The 19,035-nt window shown below is 53.8% G+C and overlaps 3 protein-coding genes across 10 annotated transcripts in view; 1 reads left to right on the plus strand and 2 right to left on the minus strand.

Annotated features, from left to right (window-relative positions):
• ARHGAP9 (Rho GTPase activating protein 9) lies at positions 1–11,000 on the minus strand. Of its 6 annotated transcripts, XM_077913534.1 has the most exons (19): positions 10,859–11,000; positions 7,442–7,509; positions 6,793–7,126; positions 6,279–6,502; positions 5,104–5,328; positions 4,815–4,928; positions 4,519–4,623; positions 4,224–4,285; positions 4,001–4,091; positions 3,741–3,836; positions 3,518–3,616; positions 3,189–3,330; positions 2,994–3,101; positions 2,555–2,653; positions 2,299–2,376; positions 2,107–2,160; positions 1,717–1,851; positions 929–1,034; positions 1–294 (listed from the first exon to the last, which is right to left on the minus strand). In XM_077913534.1, exons 3-19 carry the CDS (start codon positions 7,106–7,108, stop codon positions 123–125), a joined length of 2,226 nt encoding a protein of 741 aa, XP_077769660.1. In that variant the 5' UTR covers positions 7,109–7,126; positions 7,442–7,509; positions 10,859–11,000; the 3' UTR covers positions 1–122. The 6 variants fall into 6 exon arrangements, with proteins under 6 accessions (XP_077769660.1, XP_077769661.1, XP_077769656.1 ...); XM_077913535.1 differs by lacking the exon at positions 10,859–11,000 and having other exon boundaries at positions 7,442–7,515; XM_077913530.1 differs by lacking the exon at positions 10,859–11,000 and having other exon boundaries at positions 1,717–1,848; positions 7,442–7,493.
• Positions 9,983–19,035, plus strand: part of MARS1 (methionyl-tRNA synthetase 1) — an 18,496-nt gene continuing 9,443 nt past the window's right edge. Inside the window, exons 1-11 of one of the 2 annotated variants that reach the window (XM_077913528.1) lie at positions 9,990–10,480; positions 11,220–11,310; positions 11,482–11,560; positions 11,639–11,773; positions 12,106–12,181; positions 12,425–12,597; positions 12,771–12,877; positions 14,493–14,609; positions 14,756–14,959; positions 15,936–16,137; positions 18,599–18,673. In XM_077913528.1, coding sequence (XP_077769654.1) covers positions 10,372–10,480; positions 11,220–11,310; positions 11,482–11,560; positions 11,639–11,773; positions 12,106–12,181; positions 12,425–12,597; positions 12,771–12,877; positions 14,493–14,609; positions 14,756–14,959; positions 15,936–16,137; positions 18,599–18,673 — 1,368 coding nt within the window. In that variant the 5' untranslated portion in view covers positions 9,990–10,371. Of the gene's footprint in view, positions 10,481–11,219; positions 11,311–11,481; positions 11,561–11,638; positions 11,774–12,105; positions 12,182–12,424; positions 12,598–12,770; positions 12,878–14,492; positions 14,610–14,755; positions 14,960–15,935; positions 16,138–18,598; positions 18,674–19,035 lie in introns of both variants that reach the window. The other variant, XM_077913529.1, reaches the window with a different exon arrangement.
• The window catches only part of LOC144323266 (DDIT3 upstream open reading frame protein), a 17,105-nt gene continuing 14,631 nt past the window's right edge, over positions 16,562–19,035 (minus strand). The window contains exons 3-4 of one of the 2 annotated variants that reach the window (XR_013388687.1): positions 17,560–17,654; positions 16,563–17,005 (exon numbers count right to left, since the gene is read on the minus strand). The gene's annotated coding sequence lies outside the window, so the exon portion shown is untranslated. Of the gene's footprint in view, positions 17,655–19,035 lie in introns of both variants that reach the window. The other variant, XM_077913541.1, reaches the window with a different exon arrangement.

Genomic DNA, 19,035 nt, shown 5'->3' on the forward strand with positions numbered 1-19,035 from the left:
TCTGGGAGACACAGGATTTAATGGGATGTCCTCAAAACAGAACATCTACTATCCTCACCCCCCACTAAAGGGTACCCAACAGAGATCAGTGGAAACACATTTTGTCTTCCTCCTTGCCCCAATCAGGGGAAAAGGCTGCTGAAGTCAGTGAGCATGAGTTGGACTAGCTGCCCAGGGTAGAGAGCATGGGCAGCTGGGTCAGATGTCTCTTGCTCTGGCCGAAACAGGGTAGGCCCAAATACGATTCCCAGGTTGTGGGGGGTCATGCGGTTCTTATCTGAGTGTGCTATCACCCTGTGAGCAAAGATCAGGAGAAGGGGCTGTAAGGCAGCAGCTTCACCACTTCAAATAAATCTAACCCTTCAAAGGTCAGAGCAGGAAAGAGTTCGCTTCGGGACCCCTCCGTGTGGTGGCTGAAGGAAATGAAGCCTGTGGTGGCTGAAGGAAATGAAGCCGAGAGCCCCACAAGGGGAATGGAGATGAGACCCTTGGGGAGAAGGGTCCCATCAGGATACAACTTGGAAGATACAACCCAAGATTTGCTAGCCTCTTCCCAGCTTCAGAGACCATTCCTAGAGTTTCATAGACTGGGCAACTCTAATTCAAACGGCTATCCTCTCTCAGAAGTCACTGCCCAAGCCCAGCTCAGCCAAATAAGCCACGACCACTGTCCCAACAGGAGACAAAGAGGCAGGGAGAAGGGAGAGGTGAGATCGCCCTCATTTCCCTCACAGCATCCCTGGGCCTCTCTTGATCCCCGCTTCCCCGCCTGATGCCCTACACAGAGGTTGCCTGTTTCCTCCATCTGCCTGCGGAGCAGGTGAGAAACATAAGTGTCCCCTATCTTCACTGCATCTGAACACAGTCCCTGCTGCATGCCCCGCTCTACCCTCCTTCCACGTGCACAAAGATGTTCAGTCTTCCTGACCTGCATAAATGTTCCAGGAGGTACCGCAGAGTGTCATGGTTGGGCCTGGGCATTGAGCCTATTAATTCTCGGATTTGAGAGATGCGCTGTTCTGATTCGGAGAGTGCTAGAGGGAAAGAGTGAGGGAAGGGCACAGGGGTGAGGCTAGGGTAGACTCGCTACTCTTTCCCACCCCCACGGAAGGCACCATTAATCTACCACAGCTTTCTTTTCCACTGAGCCCAACTGCAGCTTTATTATCATTTTTTTAAATATTAAGTAATCTCTACACCCAGCATGAGCCTCAAAGTCCTGACCCTGAGATCAAGAGTTGCACACTCTACTCTACACTCTACTGACTGAGCCAGCCAGGTGCCCCTAAATGCAGCTTTAGACTTTTTATTTTTATTTTAAGAGTTTACCTATTTATTCATAAGAGACAGAGAGAGAGAGGGAGAGAGAGAGAGAGAGAGAGAGAGAGAGAGAGAGGCAGAGACACAAGCAGAGGGAGAAGCAGGCTCCCTGCAGGGATCCTGATGTGGGACTCCGTCTGGGACTCAGGGATGACGCCCTGAGTCAAAGGCAGACCGCTGAGCCACCCAGGCGTCCCTAAACTTCTTTTTAACTCAGCCCTCTAAATATTCCATTCTCACACACACACAAATAACTGGAGTTGGTACAGGAGTTGAAACCTGTTTTCCACCTCTGTGCTCAGGATGGGATCACAAGGTGTAAGGGAAACTCTAGTCTTGACCCTATATGCCTCACCCCTATACCTAAGAGTATTGCCCAAAGCTCTCGTCCCTTACCAAGGGCAGCACGAAAATCCGGCAGGAGCGGTGGAGGCACCAGAGGCTGGGGTAGCTCCCTGAGAAAAAGCTTCAGGGCTCCTGTGACCACGTGAATATCATCCCACTCAGCACTGTCCAAATCTAGTCGGCCTTCTGGGAGGAGAAGGAGGTACAGAGGGGCTCGGGGCTTATGGAGGACCAGAGAGACCCAGAGACTGGGAGGTCATGAGTTTGGGAGGAGATCCAGTTAAGGTGGACCACTGGAATACCTAGGAGATCCACACAGAAGCAAGGCAGCAGAGGTGGGGGATGGGGACAAGCCACCCAGGAGCAGGACGTAGAGGGATCCAGAAGGAGCAGGGAGGATGTCGGATGTTTTAGGGTCTGAGGGGCCTTCCATGTAAGTACCTTGTCCTGGCTGTTCTGGGAACACGTACCGCCCATCGGAGGTGATCGCCCGCTCTGCAACACGGATGAGAAGAGGTCAAGAGGTAAGACGCAGTTTTAGCCAGACCTCCCTGTTCTCCCGGGACCCTGAGAAACTGCCTGTGGTTCTGAGACATGAATTCTTAGTGCTCACGTGCCCACTAGCCTCCTCACCTCTGTCCACCAGGAAGCGAAGTTTCTGGACCACAGCCAGGTTCCCGCTCACCCGGTAAATGCCATCCACGTCTAGACCTAGGACATGAGGCAGGGAGCAGATAAGGACTCTTGCTCTAAGTTCTGTAAGGGGGGAACGGGCGAGAGTTGCAAGGGTGGAGAGGAAGAAGGCTGCAGGAAGACTAGGGACAGGGACGGGGGACTCCAGGCTTTGGCCTGTTGGAAGGGGAGGTTGTGGGGTCTCTGGAAAAGTGACCTCTCTTATCCACAGCAGCAATGCAGAGCCGCACAAAGCTGGGCACCGTGTCCCCTTCCCGCTGGCACAGTGATTCCAACTGGCAGCCGAACACCTGATCTGGAGACGCACAGAGTGAGGTGGGCAGCCTGTGGCAGCATCACCCATGGAAGCTCTTCTCAGCACAGGTTTTCACCCCAAAGTTGGGCTGGCCCTCCCTGCTGCCTTTCCTAGGCCTGGGCAAGGAGCTACACCCTCACCCCACCCCACCCCCCACCCCCGCCAAAAAAAAATAAGCAGTAAAGGAGCAGAAGACCAGTGATCCAGCTTTAGGGCGCTCTCCCCTGAGTCTCACTGAGGCTTGCTCACCCACGAAGGGGGCTGATGCCCAGATCAGGACCGAAAAGACGCTTTGCTGAAACATTGCAGGGGCAGGCAGGAGGGCGCGGGGTCCACTCACCGCGGAGTAGGCCGCGCTCCTGCAGGCTCTGCAAGGGCGGTCTCTTGGCGATGAGCCGCTTCAGCTTGTTCCGCACGCGGTTCTGCTCGGTGCCTTCGGGACAGCGCCCTGCGGGAGGCAGGTGGACGGGCGTGAGAGCCGCCCCGGAGCCCGGGTCGCCCCGGGTCCCCCGGGTCGCCCCGGCCCTGCCCTCACCCGAGCTCCGGCGGCCGCTGAGCCGCAGTAGCGGCTTGGACACCGGCTCCGACTCCTCTTCGTCGTCCTCCCCGCCGCTCAGCTCCTCCAGCTCCGCGGGCCCCGACCCCGACAGGCGCAGCTCCAGCGGGTTCTCCCGGTCCTAGGCCCGGAGGGGGCGGCCCGAGTCGGAGATTGGAGAGGAGACAAACCTGCCGCTCCGGGCGACGCCAGGGGACCCGGCCCGGCCCCGGCCCTGCCCCGGAGCGCCGGTCCCTACCACCGCGGAATCCCACCGCACCCCCCAGCCTCCCGCCGGCGCCTGCCACCTGCCACCTCTCCCCCCTCACCAGGCGCTCGATGACCGCCCGCAGCGCGCGGTGCCAGGCTCGCAGCTCGGCCTCGTGGTCTGACTGCAGCAGGAACTCGTGCCCAGGGACCGTGCGGATCTGAGGCACCAGCGCACAAAGGGCTGGAGTCAGCGGAGAGGAGCCGAAAAGCCGGGGGGCCAGCGGCCACCCGCGCGCACCTCGGGTCGGGTGGACTTTGGGGTACACGCGGGAGGGCACTCACGTGCAGGACGTTGCGGCGGCTGGACAGGTGGCGACCGTGGGCCAGGGCTGCCCCACGCAGGTCCACGCTGCTTTCGGGTCGGCTACCCGCTGGTCCCTGGCAATCAGGAGAAACTGAGGCCCGGGCACGGCTCCACCGTAGCCTCGCTCCCACCCGGGGGACTGCGAGGACGCGGCCGGGCTGGCTCCTTTACCTCCCTCCCCCACCCCCGCCCCCGCCCCACCGGCTTCCCGAACCCCTGCTGCGACCCCCCCACTCACCCAGAGGGAGGAGGGCGCGGCGGCCGGCGGCTCCCGGTAGAACACCAAGCTGTTACCTGCCAACACCACCCAAGACGGGCTCCAGTTCTTCCTGCAGGGGCGGAGGGGGCAGGGGGCAGGGGGAGCGGTGCGAAGGCCACTCAGAGCCGCGGGCGGCGGCGCGGTCCGCACACTCGGCCCCACGACCCCGCCGCCCAGGCCCCGCTGCGTTCGCCCCGCTCACCTGAGCTTTCGCCCCCCCTGGGCGATCTTGGTCACGTTGAGCAGGCCAGACTTTTCCACCTCCTGCGGAGTGGAGCGAGGGGTACTAATGAGCCCCCCAGCCCTCCCCCCGCCAGGGCTTTCCCAAGGGGGTGGCCCAGGAGCGAGGTCCTCTACGGTTGGTGGCTGGAGGCGGCTGTGCAAGAGAGGATACCCAGAGAACCTCAGAAAGAGGAAGACGTTTCTACTGGAGCAGGAATTGGGGGTGGGGCGGGGCAGCGAGGACCTTGGTGGGCCCAAGGAAGTGGGTGACCTACGTGGGGGTCGTCCAGGACCTGCGGCAGAGGTCGGGAGGGCTGCAAGGCTGAGGGCAGGTCTGCCGGCTGGAGCTGGGAGGTGCGCTGGCGGAGGCAGGGTGAGCCCTGGGGGAGGGAATTGGGGGGACAGGTGGAGGAAACGTCAACTTCAGAGTCGCTGCTATAGGGGGAAGAAGGGTGCGGATGTGGGTGAGAGGCAGGGGGTGTGATGGGTAATGAAGAAGGATGTCTTGCATAAAAGAGTAGTAAAAAGAAGCCTTTTCCTCCCGGCGACCAGGAGGAGGGGGGAATCTCACCTGGGGGCCGCACAGTTCTGGGGGCGCTGGGTCAGCTTCGGAGCCCTTTGCCTGAGGTGGCAGGAGGCCATTGTCCCGACTCAGGGTCTGCATCCCCTCCATGGAGCCGGGGTTCTGGGGGGTGGGGTGAGGTGCAAAGCGACAGCCAGATGCCACCTCAACTCGCTGTCAACACCCTTCTCAACAATTTTCCGATAGCAGTCCCAGGGAGAAAACATGCTCCTTTGGGGATCAGGAGGGGAAAGGAGGGGATTGAGGGGACAAAGGAGCGGGCAGGGGGGAGTCTCACCATCTCCCGCAGGCGAGTGCGGCGTGGGGGCTTCCAGGACTTGCAGCCAGTCAGCGAATGTATGTAGAAGCAGCGTCCGGAGTTGAGGTCCAAGTGCTGCTCCCAGGAGTCCAGCCTCTGCAGCGGGGCGCACGCAGGGCTTGTGGGGGGAGACCGGGGGCAGCGACGAAGGTCCACTAGGTTGCAGTAGACAGGGTGCTCTGACATGAGGGGCTGGGGTCTTGCCTGCCAGGAAAGGGGGGAGAAGAAGATAGTTATTCTGCCTGTGTGCCTCCCCAGTCTTCTCTTCACCTAACCACCTCCTCCTCTCTCCCCTACTCTTTCCTCACCCCCAGCTCCTGGCTGGGGTGACCCAGGTACTGGGGAAGAAACCCTAATCCCCAGCTAGTTTTTTTTTTTTTTTTTTAAACTCCCTCCCTCGGCTCTGCTTTTCTCCTCCTCACTTCCTGTTGCCAACTTCCCTTCTCCCCCACCCCGCCCCTACCCCAGGGCCTCAGGAAAGGGGAACAGGCTTTCTGTGTGTTGGGGAGGATGGTTGAGGGGAGCGCCCCACCCTCACCCTCTCCTCTGTGAAAGGGAAGAGAGGGAGAGGGCTCAGGGACCCTTACTAGGGGAGCATGAGAGAGGAGGGGCCGCTTTAATCCACCAGTAAGTAAGAGAGGGGAGGAGCTAAGTCTTCCAGAAGAGCGAGGAAGTTACATCTCTAAATGGGACTTGCTGGTGACCTGAGCTGGCAAGAGGGGACACAGGAAAAACCCTGCCCTGGGCCAGGAGTCAGGAGGTAGAGAGAAAAACATAGCTGGTTGGCCTTCTTTCAGGCCCCCGTCACCTGCCAGGTTCCCGTATCCTCGGGACCTTTGCCACGTGCTATCCCTTGGCTAGAATTCCTTCTCATTCCAGAGTTTGTTTCCCCGCTATTTCCTCCTTCTCCTTATTCAGATTCAGCTAAATGCCATTTCCTGGGAGACGCCTTCCCAGATCACCTCCATCACTCTCTTAGCCCATTTATGCTTCTTGGTAGTACTTAGCAGCACCATCCAGTACGGATCTCTGTTTGTCACCCCCGTGGGAATCCCGTGAGGGCAGAGAGTCTGTCTGCCTTGTCTGTGGTCGCGTCTAGAACAGGCCCGGCAGTCAATAACTGCTCATTGTGTTCAGAGGGGCCTGTGACTCACCTTGTTGGCACCGGCCTCTGTCAGTAAGTCTTCCTGTGAGAGGGATCTGCCACTTGCTCCTTCCTGGAAGGGCTTCAGGAGGTTAGGCCTCAAATTGGTAACACTGACACTTCTACACATTTTGGGGGGAAGAGGAGGAGGCTGCTTAGAGCTTGTTTGCGTTCTGCCTGGGGCTTCCTGAGGCAGGTGCAGCTCCTCCCTGGAGCCAAGATGCAACTTTGGCCCTGGAAACAGAGAAATGGAAAGGGTGAGGGTAGGTGATCAGAGGGGTGATCTTGGCTGGATCCCTCATCCTGGGAAGTCACAAGGAAGACAAGAGCAGGGGTGGCTATGGGGAAGTACAGGAGACCTAGAAAGTTTAGGAAGAGAGGCAATGGGGACATGGTGATGGGGGTGAAGTGTAAGCTGATCAGAGGGAAATAAGAGAAGAGGGTCACCAGATGCTTGGAGGAAGGGAGATCCTTCCAGAAATTCCTGGAAGCCATGGAGGTAGGAAGGGGAAGAGAGTACTCACCAGGAGTCCAGAGGGATTGGCTGGGATTGGTGGTGGTTGGGCTCTGGGAAGGGCTAGATTCCTCTGTCACGTAGGCAGCTGGGACAAAGATGGGTCGAGAAGTGGCGGGTGCTCCCAGGCGCCTTGCCAACCACCAGTCTGAGTTGGTCTTTCGAAGCAGTAGAAACCTATCCCCTTCAGCCAGGGACACTTGTCGGCCATCTGCCCCAGTGTAAGTGAAGGCATAGAGGGCACACAGCTGGGATCCCTGAGAAGGGTTTTGGGGCCCCAGTCCAAGGTTCCCCCGGGTACTTGACCACCACCGGCCTGACAGCATTGCAGGCAATACTGTCACCTGTGGGAAGAAGGGGTGCTGGAGATCCAGAAAAGGACACGACTGGCTGCTTCCAAGCAGAGAGACATGGTTCAAAGAGCAGCGTTGGGGGGGGGGGGAATGTAGGGACGGAAACCTCGGAATGAGAGCAGAGGGTAAAGCAGAGAGCCTGGGTAGGGGTCAGTGGCAGGTTTAGGGGACTGAGAACTCCTGGGTGATGTGACTGGGGAGGAAGTATATAAGTAAGGTGGGAGAGGATGTGGTCAGCAGAGCTCTGGGGCCAGCAGGGCAGGAAATCAGAGGAGACAGGCTAGCTGGTGATTTTCCTCCAAGTACCTTCTGGGGCCCATCAGGAGATCCATGGGCAGGAGCAGGTGGTCCCGGGTGGCGGTAGGACTTTTGAGCTGGACGCAGGAAGATGAGGAGAAAGAATCAGGTCCAAGACGGAACACAGAGGCAAAGAGGCAGGAATTAAAGACAAAAATGGAAACAAAGTTTGTGACCTTTATTAAATTTACACAGGCACCAGTGTTTCCGTTACCAATAGCCTCAGACCTAAAGTTGCGTGCTTCCTGTGCAGACTCGGAAAGAAAGAGCGACAGAGAAACCAGAGCCAGAGAAATGATAAGACTAAAGTAGAGAGAAAGAGAAAGTGGCTGGGAGAAACACAAAGGGGCTCCATGTCAGAGGATGAGGTGGAAATACCACCATCCTCTCAATCCAAGCAAGATGTGTTTGGGGAGCAGAGAGGCCTTGAAACAATCCTTTGTACTTAAGCGTCCTGGGCAGAGCCCTACTTCAGCGTGTGGGCCCCTTCTTTCATGCTCTGAACAAGGATTGGCTGAGCGCCCCCTGGGTGAAACGAACAGTGTTACCCACTGAGATATGGGGGGGGGGGGAGATAGACACAGGTCTTGCCCTCTTGGAGCTTAGGGACAGCTCTTAACTAATGACACAATGCATTTATTAATTATGACTGAATCAGGGCAGTCCCCGTGGCTCAGCGGTTTAGCACCTGCCTTCAGCCCAGGGCCTGATCCTGGAGACCCAGGATTGAGTCCCACGTCAGGCTCCCTGCATGGAGCTTGCTTCTCCCTCTGCCTGTGTCTCTGCCTCTCTTTCTCTCTCTGTGTGTGTATCTCTCATTAATAAATAAATTTAAAAATTAAAAAAAATAAAAATAAAAAAAATTATGACTGAATCAAGGACTCTGGACACACATTACAGGGTGCTCTCACAGCATATGGGGGGATCGGGGACTGATGTTGGCTTTTCCTTGCTGGAAGGTGGGAACTGACTTCCCCTGTTGATTGTCGGAGCTTTAAAACACACGTTAATGCTTCCACCTTACCTAACGACTCTTGTTTTCCCCTTTTGTCAGTTTCCCCACTGCACAAGGTGAGGCTCTGTCTGGCTTTGGAGAGGTAGGGTAGGGACTGCCCCACCCCCCTTGGTGACATCAAAGAGCCAGTTCTCCTCCCCTGACCTGTGATCTGAGGGCTGGTTCCCAGTACTGGGATTCGTACTGGGATTCGGCCTCAGTGACCTTCTGTCCTCAGTGGGCTCCACTTTCAACATATGGAGAACCCCACCCCTCAGCTATTCCTTCCTGCCTCCACAAGAGTCAGCGACTTTATCCCATTCGCTCATCATTCATTCATCTGGGGTTTGTAAGTGCTCAGAGCTCTTCCTCTCTGTCTTATCGGTGGACTCTCTTGTACTTTATCCTCTCCCTTTTTATTGCCTCCTTCCCCTTGGCGTTTGAACATATTCAAGTCTCAGCCATCTTTAGCCAAACTTCCCTTTACTATCCTCCTTGGTTACCACCCTATCCCTCTCTTCTCTTTACAGTCAAACTTCTTTTTTTTTTAAGTTTTATTTATTTATTTATGATAGAGAGAGAGAGAGAGAGAGAGAGAGAGAGAGAGGCAGAGACACAGGCAGAGGGAGAAACAGGCTCCCTTCAGGAAGCCTGACCTGAACCCGGGCCCAGGATTCTGGGATCATGTCCGGAGCCAAAGGCCGACGATCAACCACTGAGCCACCCAGGCATCTCTAAGTTTATTTATTTTAAGTGTATTTATTTAAGTAATCTCTACACCCAACACGGGGCTGGAACTCATGATCTCAAGATCAAGCCATGTGCTCGTCTGATTGAGCCAGCCAGGTGCCCCAGATATTAATCATTCTTAAAGGGATGCAAAAATGAGTAAGAAGGAGCCCTTTCTCAATTACTGATATGTGCCTCCTCATAAAATATATACTTACTGCCAAATTCTTAGCCTTCTTACTTCCTTCCCTTGGTCTGACCTTCTTGCTACGTGAGCTGCCCCTCACCTTCAATGAAACTGTCTAGCTGCAGAATGGTATCAAATCAGTATTTAATAGTCCCATGCTTTTTTGTTAACAGGATACCTACTTTAATTTCCACTGTGTCACTAAAGTTAAGTTCATGGTGAGTCTCGACTGTATAATCCCCCTCCCCTTTTTAAAGATTTTATTTATTTACCTGACAGAAAGAGCAAGAGAGTACAAGCAGGGGGAAACAGCAGAGCGAGGAGAAGGCTTCCCACTGAGCAGGGAGCCAGATGTGGGGCTGCGTTTCAGGATCCTGGGGTCACCCGAGTCAAGGACCGACACCCAACCCACTGAACCACCCAGGGGCCCCCAACTGTATTTTTTTTTAAATTCAGGGGCGACACAGAAAGAGAGGCAGAGTCATAAGCAGAGAAGGAGCCCGATGCGGGGCTCCATCCCGGGTCTCCAGGACCACGCCCCGGACCAAAGGCAGGTGCTCAACCGCGGAGCCACCCGGGCGTCCCCCTCAACTGTATTCTTATTCTTTTTCTTTTTTTTTTTTTCTGTATTCTTATTCTTATGACCCTGAATCGAGAGTCAGCCTCGCCGGCAGCCCCCGTCAGGTCCACGCCACTCCAGCAAGACTAGCAGCCGCCCAGGCTTCCCTCATCGCCTCTCAGCCGCGGTAGAGACCCACCGCGCGGGGCTCTAGGCGGAAACGGTTCCTCTGGCCCGCCCACCCAAGAAGCGCCACTCTAGCACAGCAGCCTCTGCGGCCTCTCCATCTCTGTGATACTCTGGGCCTGTTTCCTTGTGTTGCATGATGGGAGATGTAGTCTAATTTCCAAGAACGGTGCTCCGGGCTTGGCCGAGGTCGGAACTCCATTTCCCGGCGAGCGTCGCCGGGGACGCTCAACCCACCAGCCGGAGGCCGGTTCCGGTTGCATCAACGTGGCGCACACGGCGAAATGAGACTGTTCGTGAGCGAGGGCGCCCCGGGGAGCCTCCCGGTGCTGGCCGCGGCGGGCAGGGCCCAGGGCAGAGCGGAGCTGCTTGTCAGCACCGTCGGCCCCGAAGGTAGTCGGGCTGGCGCTGGTGGGCGGTGGAGGAGGGGGCCGACGTCCCTGCCGCCGCGGTCCTCCCCAGACCGTCCGCCGCCTCCCCCGTTATTCCTGGTCAGCCCATCCCTCTGTCCCTGCAGCCCTTTCAGTCGTCGTTCCCTTGATTACGCTCCGTATAGCCCTTAGTCTTCTCTCCGGTACCGCCCGCATCTCCTCGTGCCCCGCCTCCCCCGGGGAACCTCTGCCTCCTTCCCCACTTTCTCCCGCACGCGTCAGGCACCTCCAACCCCCGTTCTCTCTGGTTATTCATCACAGCCCTCGGGCTCCCATTTGCTCTTAGGAAACCCTGGTCTCCTCTCCTGAAACAGACACGCATGCATTCCTTTTACTTTACCTCTTCTTCCCAACCGTCTGTTTGGGTGACTTAAAAAGTAGTTCTCTGGGCCGTTTTCTCCCGGTTTACTCTGTTACTCTCGGGTGTCTCACTCAGTGTTTGGCGACAGCGCTATCCCGGTACCACCACTGCCACCCCTCTGCAATGCCCATCTGTTGCTTCCAACTGGCAGTCTCAGCTGAACACCTGCTAGTCTGTCCAGCTCATGCTGGGCCCGCCCCCTTTCAGCGTCCTATCCAGAAATCTTTCCAGCGTCTCTCTTCTTTTTTTCCCTGAACAATGCAAAGTCGTCCTTCTAAGTTAACAACGTTTTTTTTTTTCATTTCATTGTTTTCTGACTCCTTTTCTTCTTCTGCAACAGAGTGTGTGGTCCCCTTCCTAACCCGGCCCAAGATCCCCGTCTTGCAGCTGGATAGTGGCAACTACCTCTTCTCCACTAGTGCAATCTGCCGGTCAGTACTGGATCTTAAGGCCGGGAGGTGGCCAAATAAAATCAGGGCTTACCGTCCGCTGATTTACTGTGGCTTCATTTGCAACCACTATTTCACTATGGTGTGAGAAATAGGCTAGATAGGTGGGTGGGCCCTGCTAATTCCACCTTCTGTTGCTCTCTCCCTGGGCAGGTACTTCTTTCTGTTATCTGGCTGGGAACAAGATGATCTCACCAACCAGTGGCTGGAATGGGAAGCTACGGAGCTGCAGGTGGGAATGAGACATGGGGGATGGCAGGCAGGCCCTTGCTCTGCATGGCCATCCTGACCTGTGTCCCCCACATTTTAGCCAGCTTTGTCTGCTGCCCTGTACTATTTAGTGGTCCAAGGCAGGAAGGGGGAAGATGTTCTTGGCCCAGTCCGGAGAGCCCTCACTCACATTGACTACAGTTTGAGTCGTCGGAGCTGTCCTTTCCTGGCTGGGGTGAGTTGGGCTTTGAGATGGGGATTGGGGAAAATTGTATGATAGAAGAATTAAGATGGAAGGCTATATTCAGAGTGCAAAACCCAATCCTGCCACTTGCTAGCAGTGTAATCTTGAAAAATCACCAAACTCTAATCCTTGATTTTTGTTCTCTTTGAAATGGGATAATATTAGTAGCCAACTCAGTGGATAATTGTGAGGATTAAGTACATTGCTTAACAAAGTGCTCGGCGTATAGTAAGTGTTCAGGAAACATTAGAGATTATTGTGTGTACTGGGAAGAAACTGAGTATTTGACCTGTGGACCTTTCTCTTTTCTTTCTTCAACAAAGGACACAGAATCCCTGGCCGACATTGTTTTGTGGGGAGCACTCTACCCGTTACTTCAAGACCCCGCCTACCTCCCTGGTAAGAACTGCGCATATCACTTCATCCTCAACCCCAGCCTAGGAGCTTGGTGGATTACAGAATGGGCTCTACAAAATTGAGGGTCCTCTCTGAGACATAGCTTGATGGGGCAGTTATAGCATAAAGGTGGTTGAGAGAACTGGGGAAGATAATTGGAGAAACTTCATGAAGAAAGAGAGGAGGTCCATTCTTGCCTGCCCATTCCAGGTCTTGCTGATTCTCTCTTTTCCCCCATGCCCACAGAGGAGTTAGGTGCCCTGCACAGCTGGTTCCAGACCCTGAGTTCTCAGGAGCCATGTCAGAGAGCTGCAGAGACTGTGCTGAAGCAGCAGGGTGTCCTGGCCCTCCGGCCCTACCTCCAAAAGCAGCCCCAGCCTGGATCCTTTGAGGGGAGGGCTGTCAGCAATGAGCCTGAGGTTTGGAACAGAGCAGTGGGGTCCCTACAGAGCCTCAGTACTGGGGGTGGGGGGTGGCTTGGAGAGGGACTTTGAGCATGGCCATTAAGTCTTTCAGTTGTTGGAGAGCAAGGGGAGTTTCTTTAGCCTATGGGCCCCCTCACCTGGTAAGGGACTGTATACGCTCTTCATAGGAGGAGGAGTTGGCGACTCTATCTGAGGAGGAGATTGCCATGGCTGTAACTGCTTGGGAGAAGGGCCTGGGAAGCCTGCCCCCACTTCGGCCACAGCAGAATCCTGTGTGAGTAGGCACTGATAAGTGGGGCTTGTTTTTGTGTGTTTTTTTGTTTTGTTTTGTTTTGTTTTGTTTTGTTTTGTTTTGTTTTTTAGGTAGGCCCCATATTGGTGTGGAGCCCAACACAGGGCTTGAACTCATGACCCTGAGGTTGAGACCTGAGCTGATATCAAGAGTCAGATGCTTAACCTAATGAACTGCCCAGGCCCCCTAGGCTTGGCTTCTAAGTGTAGATTATTGATAGAGCCAATATCTGTCTGACTGGTGCCCCTTGCTGATCTCCTTAATGTCCATCTTTTCCTTTGGCACTTTGTGCCTCTCACCTCGTTGATCCCAGTCACCAGTTATATAACAGAATGCAACCCCCTGAGGGAATCCCGGGCATACTCACCTTTATGTCTGCCAGAGTAGGAAGCACACTCATAATGAAGAGAGAAGTCACAGAGTGACCCATGAGGAGTACCACGTAGTGTGCTACAAAGTGCTTGGGGACTCGGGATGCAAGGATGACTAGGTGAAAGGCTGGTTGTTCGTGAAGGAAGGCTTCCCTGATGGAGCTGATTTCTAACCTAGATGTCAGAGAAAATTATGGTATTCAGGTACAGGGAGCAAAGTCAATGAATGCAGGAGAAATCAGTGAGGTCTCCTTTAAGGAAATGAGCTGTAAGATGGTTTAGGAAGTAGTTGGAACCTCTAAGCAGAATACATATTAGCAGGGAAAAGGGGTGTGGTTAACAAGAAGAATCATTTGAATCTTTGTTAACAGTAGAAACCATGGGACTCTGAACTCTCAGGATGCGCATATCACTTCATCCTCAACCCCAGCCTAGGAGCTTGGTGGATTGAAGGACACAGTAAATGGTGGGAGCCAGTGATTATAGGTTGAGAATGGTTGGAAAGATCAAAGGAGCCCTGGTGAGAGGTCAGTGTCAAGGAGGGGCTAGATACAGGATGTGTACAGCTGAGTCATCAGGTGTGAGACACAAAAAGACAGGAGTGGATTGAGTGACTTCAGACAGCAGATTGAATGGAAGGCAGTCGCTGATGCCTGCTGGTTTGAGTAGAGCCACAAAGAAATGACCGACGGGTTAGGAAAGGGGAGTCGGGTCCAGAAGAACTGGGGAAGACGTGAAGCTAGGGTGCCAGGCTGTGAGTACTTCAAGTAGTGACTCGAGGTAATGCTTCCATAACACTTGGGAAGAAGGGAAGAGGGCAGTGCTGGGAAAGGGTGCCTGGGTGGCACTGGCGTCTGGGGGCAGTGGTGTTTGGACAGAACCAGGAAGAGTTGTGTCAATACCCAGGAAGTTAAGCCTGAGAATGAACTGAAAAGAAAGAAGTGGCCATGATAGTAAAGTGAGACAGAGGTCAGTGTGGAATGCAGCTCCGTAAGAGCAGTACCTGGACTTGCTCACTGTGGCAGGGCCCTGCAGTTTCAGCTTTGGGGGTCTTATGGCCCTTAGGAGGGATTCATGATCCTATGGCTTCACGTGAGGAGAGACTTAAGATGTGCCTTGGTCTGTGGCAGTAGAACAGATCTGTGTCTGGGTGTCCTGTGCGTTGTTGGTCCCTCTTGACCCTTGCTTCTCCTCCATGGACTCTTCTCTTCCTCTTTCCCTACCAGGCTGCCTGTGGCTGGGGAAAGGAATGTGCTCATCACTAGCGCCCTGCCTTATGTCAACAATGTCCCCCACCTTGGAAATATCATTGGTTGCGTGCTCAGTGCTGATGTCTTTGCCAGGTGGAGCCAGCTGCTAGGGAAGGGACCTTGTGAGGGAACAGTGGGCCCAAGGGAATAGAACACCTCAAGGGTGGAGGCTGGGGGGATCCTAGGGACATGGGAGGGGCCTGAGATGGGGCCCCTGTGATCACCATATCCCCTTCCAGGTACTCCCGCCTCCGCCAGTGGAACACCCTCTATCTGTGTGGGACAGATGAATATGGTACAGCGACAGAGACCAAGGCTATGGAGGAGGGTCTGACACCCCAGGAGATCTGTGACAAGTACCATGCCATCCATGCGGACATCTACCGCTGGTTTAATATCTCGTTTGATATTTTTGGTCGTACCACTACTCCACAGCAGACCAAGTAGGTTTCCTCGAATTAGGCAAAAACAGGGTAAACACTGGGGCTGGGGGCAATGAGAATATCCTAGAGATGGAAGGAACCAAAAGTGTTGTTAAGGCATCCCCCCTAAACCTAGGATCTGAATATTGCCCTGAAATGTATCCCAAGCATGGGGAGTCCGTGGATGCAGAAGGCTGCCTAGGGGCTGAAGGAGCAGCGAGGCAGGAAAGAAATAGGACTTAGGCTCCTGGGAAGTATCTGGCTTCCCTCTGCCACCATCCTGCGTTTCCCTGGCTGCTCTGGAATTTTAGAACATTCTCGCTCCTATGCAGGTTTATTTATTTATTTATTAAGATTTTATTTATTCATTCCTGAGAGACACAGAGAGAGAGAGAGAGAGAGGCAGAGACACAGGCAGAGGGAGAAGCAGGCTCCACCCCATGCAGGAAGCCCAATGTGGGACTCTATCCTCGGCCTCCCGGATCATACCCTGGGCCGAAGGTGGCGCTAAACCGCTGAGCCAACCTGGCTGCCCCCCTATGCAGGTTTATAGCAAATACACTCATTCTTCCTCCGCGTGATACTCATCCCTACAAAAACTAGGTAGTGGACAGGCTGCCAGCTTAATAGTGTTAAGCAGGTTAGCAGTTGGACTGGTTCATTTTGATTTTAGGACGTATTAAAAAGGAGTATGGTTCTGTCCTTTAAGAGATTTTTGTTAGCAAAGAGTACAAAACTGTTAAGTTTGTATTTGACAAATTCGTGGGGGGGAGTCGGGGAGTATGTATGAGGGGTCTGGGTCATCCAGGAAGACTCCCCGCAGGTGATTGCATGGCCTTGGCCTTCAGGGGCCTTCTGTCTGATTTCCTCGGCCCTGGGACTGATTTGGGGCCTGGGTGGAATGACAGGAGGGAGGGGAGCATCATTTCTCTGAATTCCTCTGGCTTCCTCTGACCTCCCCTGACCTGGCACCCCTGTCCTTGACTCGCCTTGCCAGAATCACGCAGGACATCTTCCAGCGGTTGCTGACCCGCGGTTTTGTGCTGCAAGATACCGTGGAGCAGCTGCGGTGTGAACGGTGCGCCCGTTTCCTGGCTGACCGCTTTGTGGAGGGTGTGTGCCCCTTCTGTGGCTATGAGGAGGCCCGAGGTGACCAGTGTGACAAGTGTGGCAAGCTCATCAATGCCATTGAGCTCAAGGTGAGAGGAGGGTCTCACGGAAGCAGAAGGGAAGGAGGAAGGAAACAGTCTCTGTTGTTCAGGGACCCCCAGGCTTATCCCATTCAGGATTGTTATTTTAGCATTCAGGACCTTTCACCAGGGCCTCTTTCTACCCCAGCTCATCATTCAGTTCATCCGACGCTTACTGAGCATTTACTATGTGTCTAGCATTGTGCTGGGAAATAGACAAGATGAGACTATGCCTCCCTGCCTTTGCTCCTGCTTCAGATCACCTCACCTGCATTTATTCTTTTTCTCTTCTGTAAACATGTCTCTTCTGTGTTTACTCATTGACTCATTTATTCATTCATTTATACAGCGCTTATTTCTTTGAGTCCTTCTGATAGGGTAGTCACTGAAGACCACTGGGGATGTAGCAGCGAATAAGACAGATTTTTTTTTTTTTTTAAGATTTTATGTATTTATTCATGAGAGACACACACACACAGAGAGGCAGAGATACAGGCAGAGGGAGAAGCAGGCTCCCTGCGGCGAGCTCGATGTGGAACTCAATCCCAGGACTCCAGGATCACGCCCTGAGCCTGAGCCGAAGGCAGGCACTCAACTGCTGAGCCATCCAGGCGTCCCAAATAAGACAGATATTTATCTAGTGCAGGGAGGAGACTCTTAAAGACACGAGTTACATATAGGATAAACCACTGGGAGGATGTGACAGTGGCTTCTGGGGCAAGATTTTAGCCAGGTGACTTGGGAAGGTTGCTCAGAGGTGGTAACTTGTGAACTGAGAGTTTAACTGAAGAACAAGAAGGTTCACACCAGGCGATGAGAGGCTGAGAGTGTTCCAGGCAGAATTAGCAAGAAGTGCAAAGGCGCAAGGCAGCAATAGCTGTAAAGGCAAGGTGGAGAAGGGCGGCAGTGAGAGGGGTGTGGATTGAGATGAGATCAGAGAGGTCTGTGGTGAGCAGATGACCAGGGCCTCGTAAGTCATTGTGGCAGCTGAAAGGGAGGCTGCTCCATGGAAAATGAATGGGAGGGAAGCAAGAGAGAAAGTGGGGAGACCCGTTTGGAGGCCAGAGTGGTAGCTCAGAAATGTGATGGTAGGTTGGACTAGGTTAGGACAGCAGAAGTGTGGAGGAAGAAAGGATTTGAGCTAGATTTTGGAGGCAGACGCTGCAGAACTGGATAGGTCAGTTCTGGGTGAGGGAAAGTCAAGAAAATGATGACTTGAAGTTTTTGGCTTGAGCAGCTGGGGTAGACGGTAGTTCCATCTACGGACACGGGCAGGCTTGGATGAAGGACCTGGTGCAGTGCAGTGATACTGTTGGGTTTTTCAATTTGTGGTGCCTCTTAGACACCCAAGCAGAGATGTTGGTAGGCAGTTGGAGACAGGCATATGGAGTTCGGGACAGAGGTCCTGAGAGAGTTCTAATCCCTGCTCACCTTCAGAAGCCCAGATGCCTGGCTGGCTCAGTTGGTAGAACTTGTGCCTCTTGATCTCAGCGTCGTGAGTTAAAGCGCCATGTGGGCCGTGGAGCCTACTCAAAAAAGAAGATTCAAAAGCCCAGATCAAAACTCACTGGGAAACTTTCATTGATTAGCCCTCCCTCTGACTGTTTAGTCCTCTTGCTATCACCTGCCAGTGTTTGCATAGTCAGTTTGTGCTGTGAAAATAAGTATTTTTTAAAAATATATTTTTAAAAAGATTTCATTTATTTATTAGAGAGAGCAGGAGTGGGGTGAGGGGCAGAATGGAGAACAGACTTCCCACTGAGCAGGGAGCCCAATGTGGGACTTGTTCCTGGGACTCTGAGACCATGATCTGAGCAGAAGGCAGATGCCCAGGTGACTGAGCCACCTGGGTGCACCGAAAATAAGTATTGTTTGATGTTTTGTTTTGGAAAGGTCTGCATAGGGACGCCTGGGTGGCTCAGTGGTTGAGCGCCTGCCTTTGGCCTAGAGCATGATCATGGGGTCCCGGGATCGAGTCCCACATCGGGCTCCCTACATGGAGCCTGCTTCTCCCTCTGCCTGTGTCTCTGCCTCTCTCTCTGTCTCTCATGAATAAATAAATAAAATCTTTTTTAAAAAAGTCTGTACATGTTTCTTTTTTTTTTTTTTCTGTACATGTTTCTCATGGGACTCACTCCCCCTAACTGGACTATAACTTCCTCAGGAAGAGGAACTGTGTGTCTCCACTCCTTCGTCCCCTCATGCAGCTGTGCATCCTTAGCCTATGCTCAGAGATTGCTTTTTCCTACTCTTTGCGGTGATAGGACAGAGTCATGAAACTCTAAGTAACAAATGTCATGCTCTGTGGACTTGAGTCCAAGAACGTAAGCATGAAGTCCAGTGAGATGGGAGACCTGTGAGCTCATCGCTCCGTGTATCTCCTGTAGCCTGCACAGCTCCCCCAGGCCTGCAGTCCTGATCCTGACTATTTCACCCTGGGTCACCCCTCCTCTTGAATTTCCCTTCGCAGAAGCCTCAGTGTAAAGTGTGCCGGTCGTGCCCTGTGGTGAAATCCTCTCAGCACCTGTTCCTGGACCTGCCTAAGGTAAGTGGGCCCTTCCATCAAGCTGGTCTGCATGGCCTCTTGGGCCTCCTCTGCCTCAGCCACAAACCTATATCAAGCCACATTCAAATGTTTTTAATTTCCCTTTAAAAATATACAGGCTTGGGATCCCTGGGTGGCGCAGCGGTTTGGCGCCTGCCTTTGGCCCAGGGCGCGATCCTGGAGACCCGGGATCGAATCCCACATCGGGCTCCCGGTGCATGGAGCCTGCTTCTCCCTCTGCCTGTGTCTCTGCATCTCTCTCTCTCTCTGTGACTATCATAAATAAATAAAAATTAAAAAAAAAAAATATACAGGCTTTATTGTAAAAGAGATACAACATATTAAAGGGGACACAGTGAAAG

This window comes from Canis aureus, chromosome 11 (genome assembly GCF_053574225.1).
Source record: "Canis aureus isolate CA01 chromosome 11, VMU_Caureus_v.1.0, whole genome shotgun sequence".
NCBI classification, from domain to species: Eukaryota; Metazoa; Chordata; class Mammalia; order Carnivora; family Canidae; genus Canis; species Canis aureus.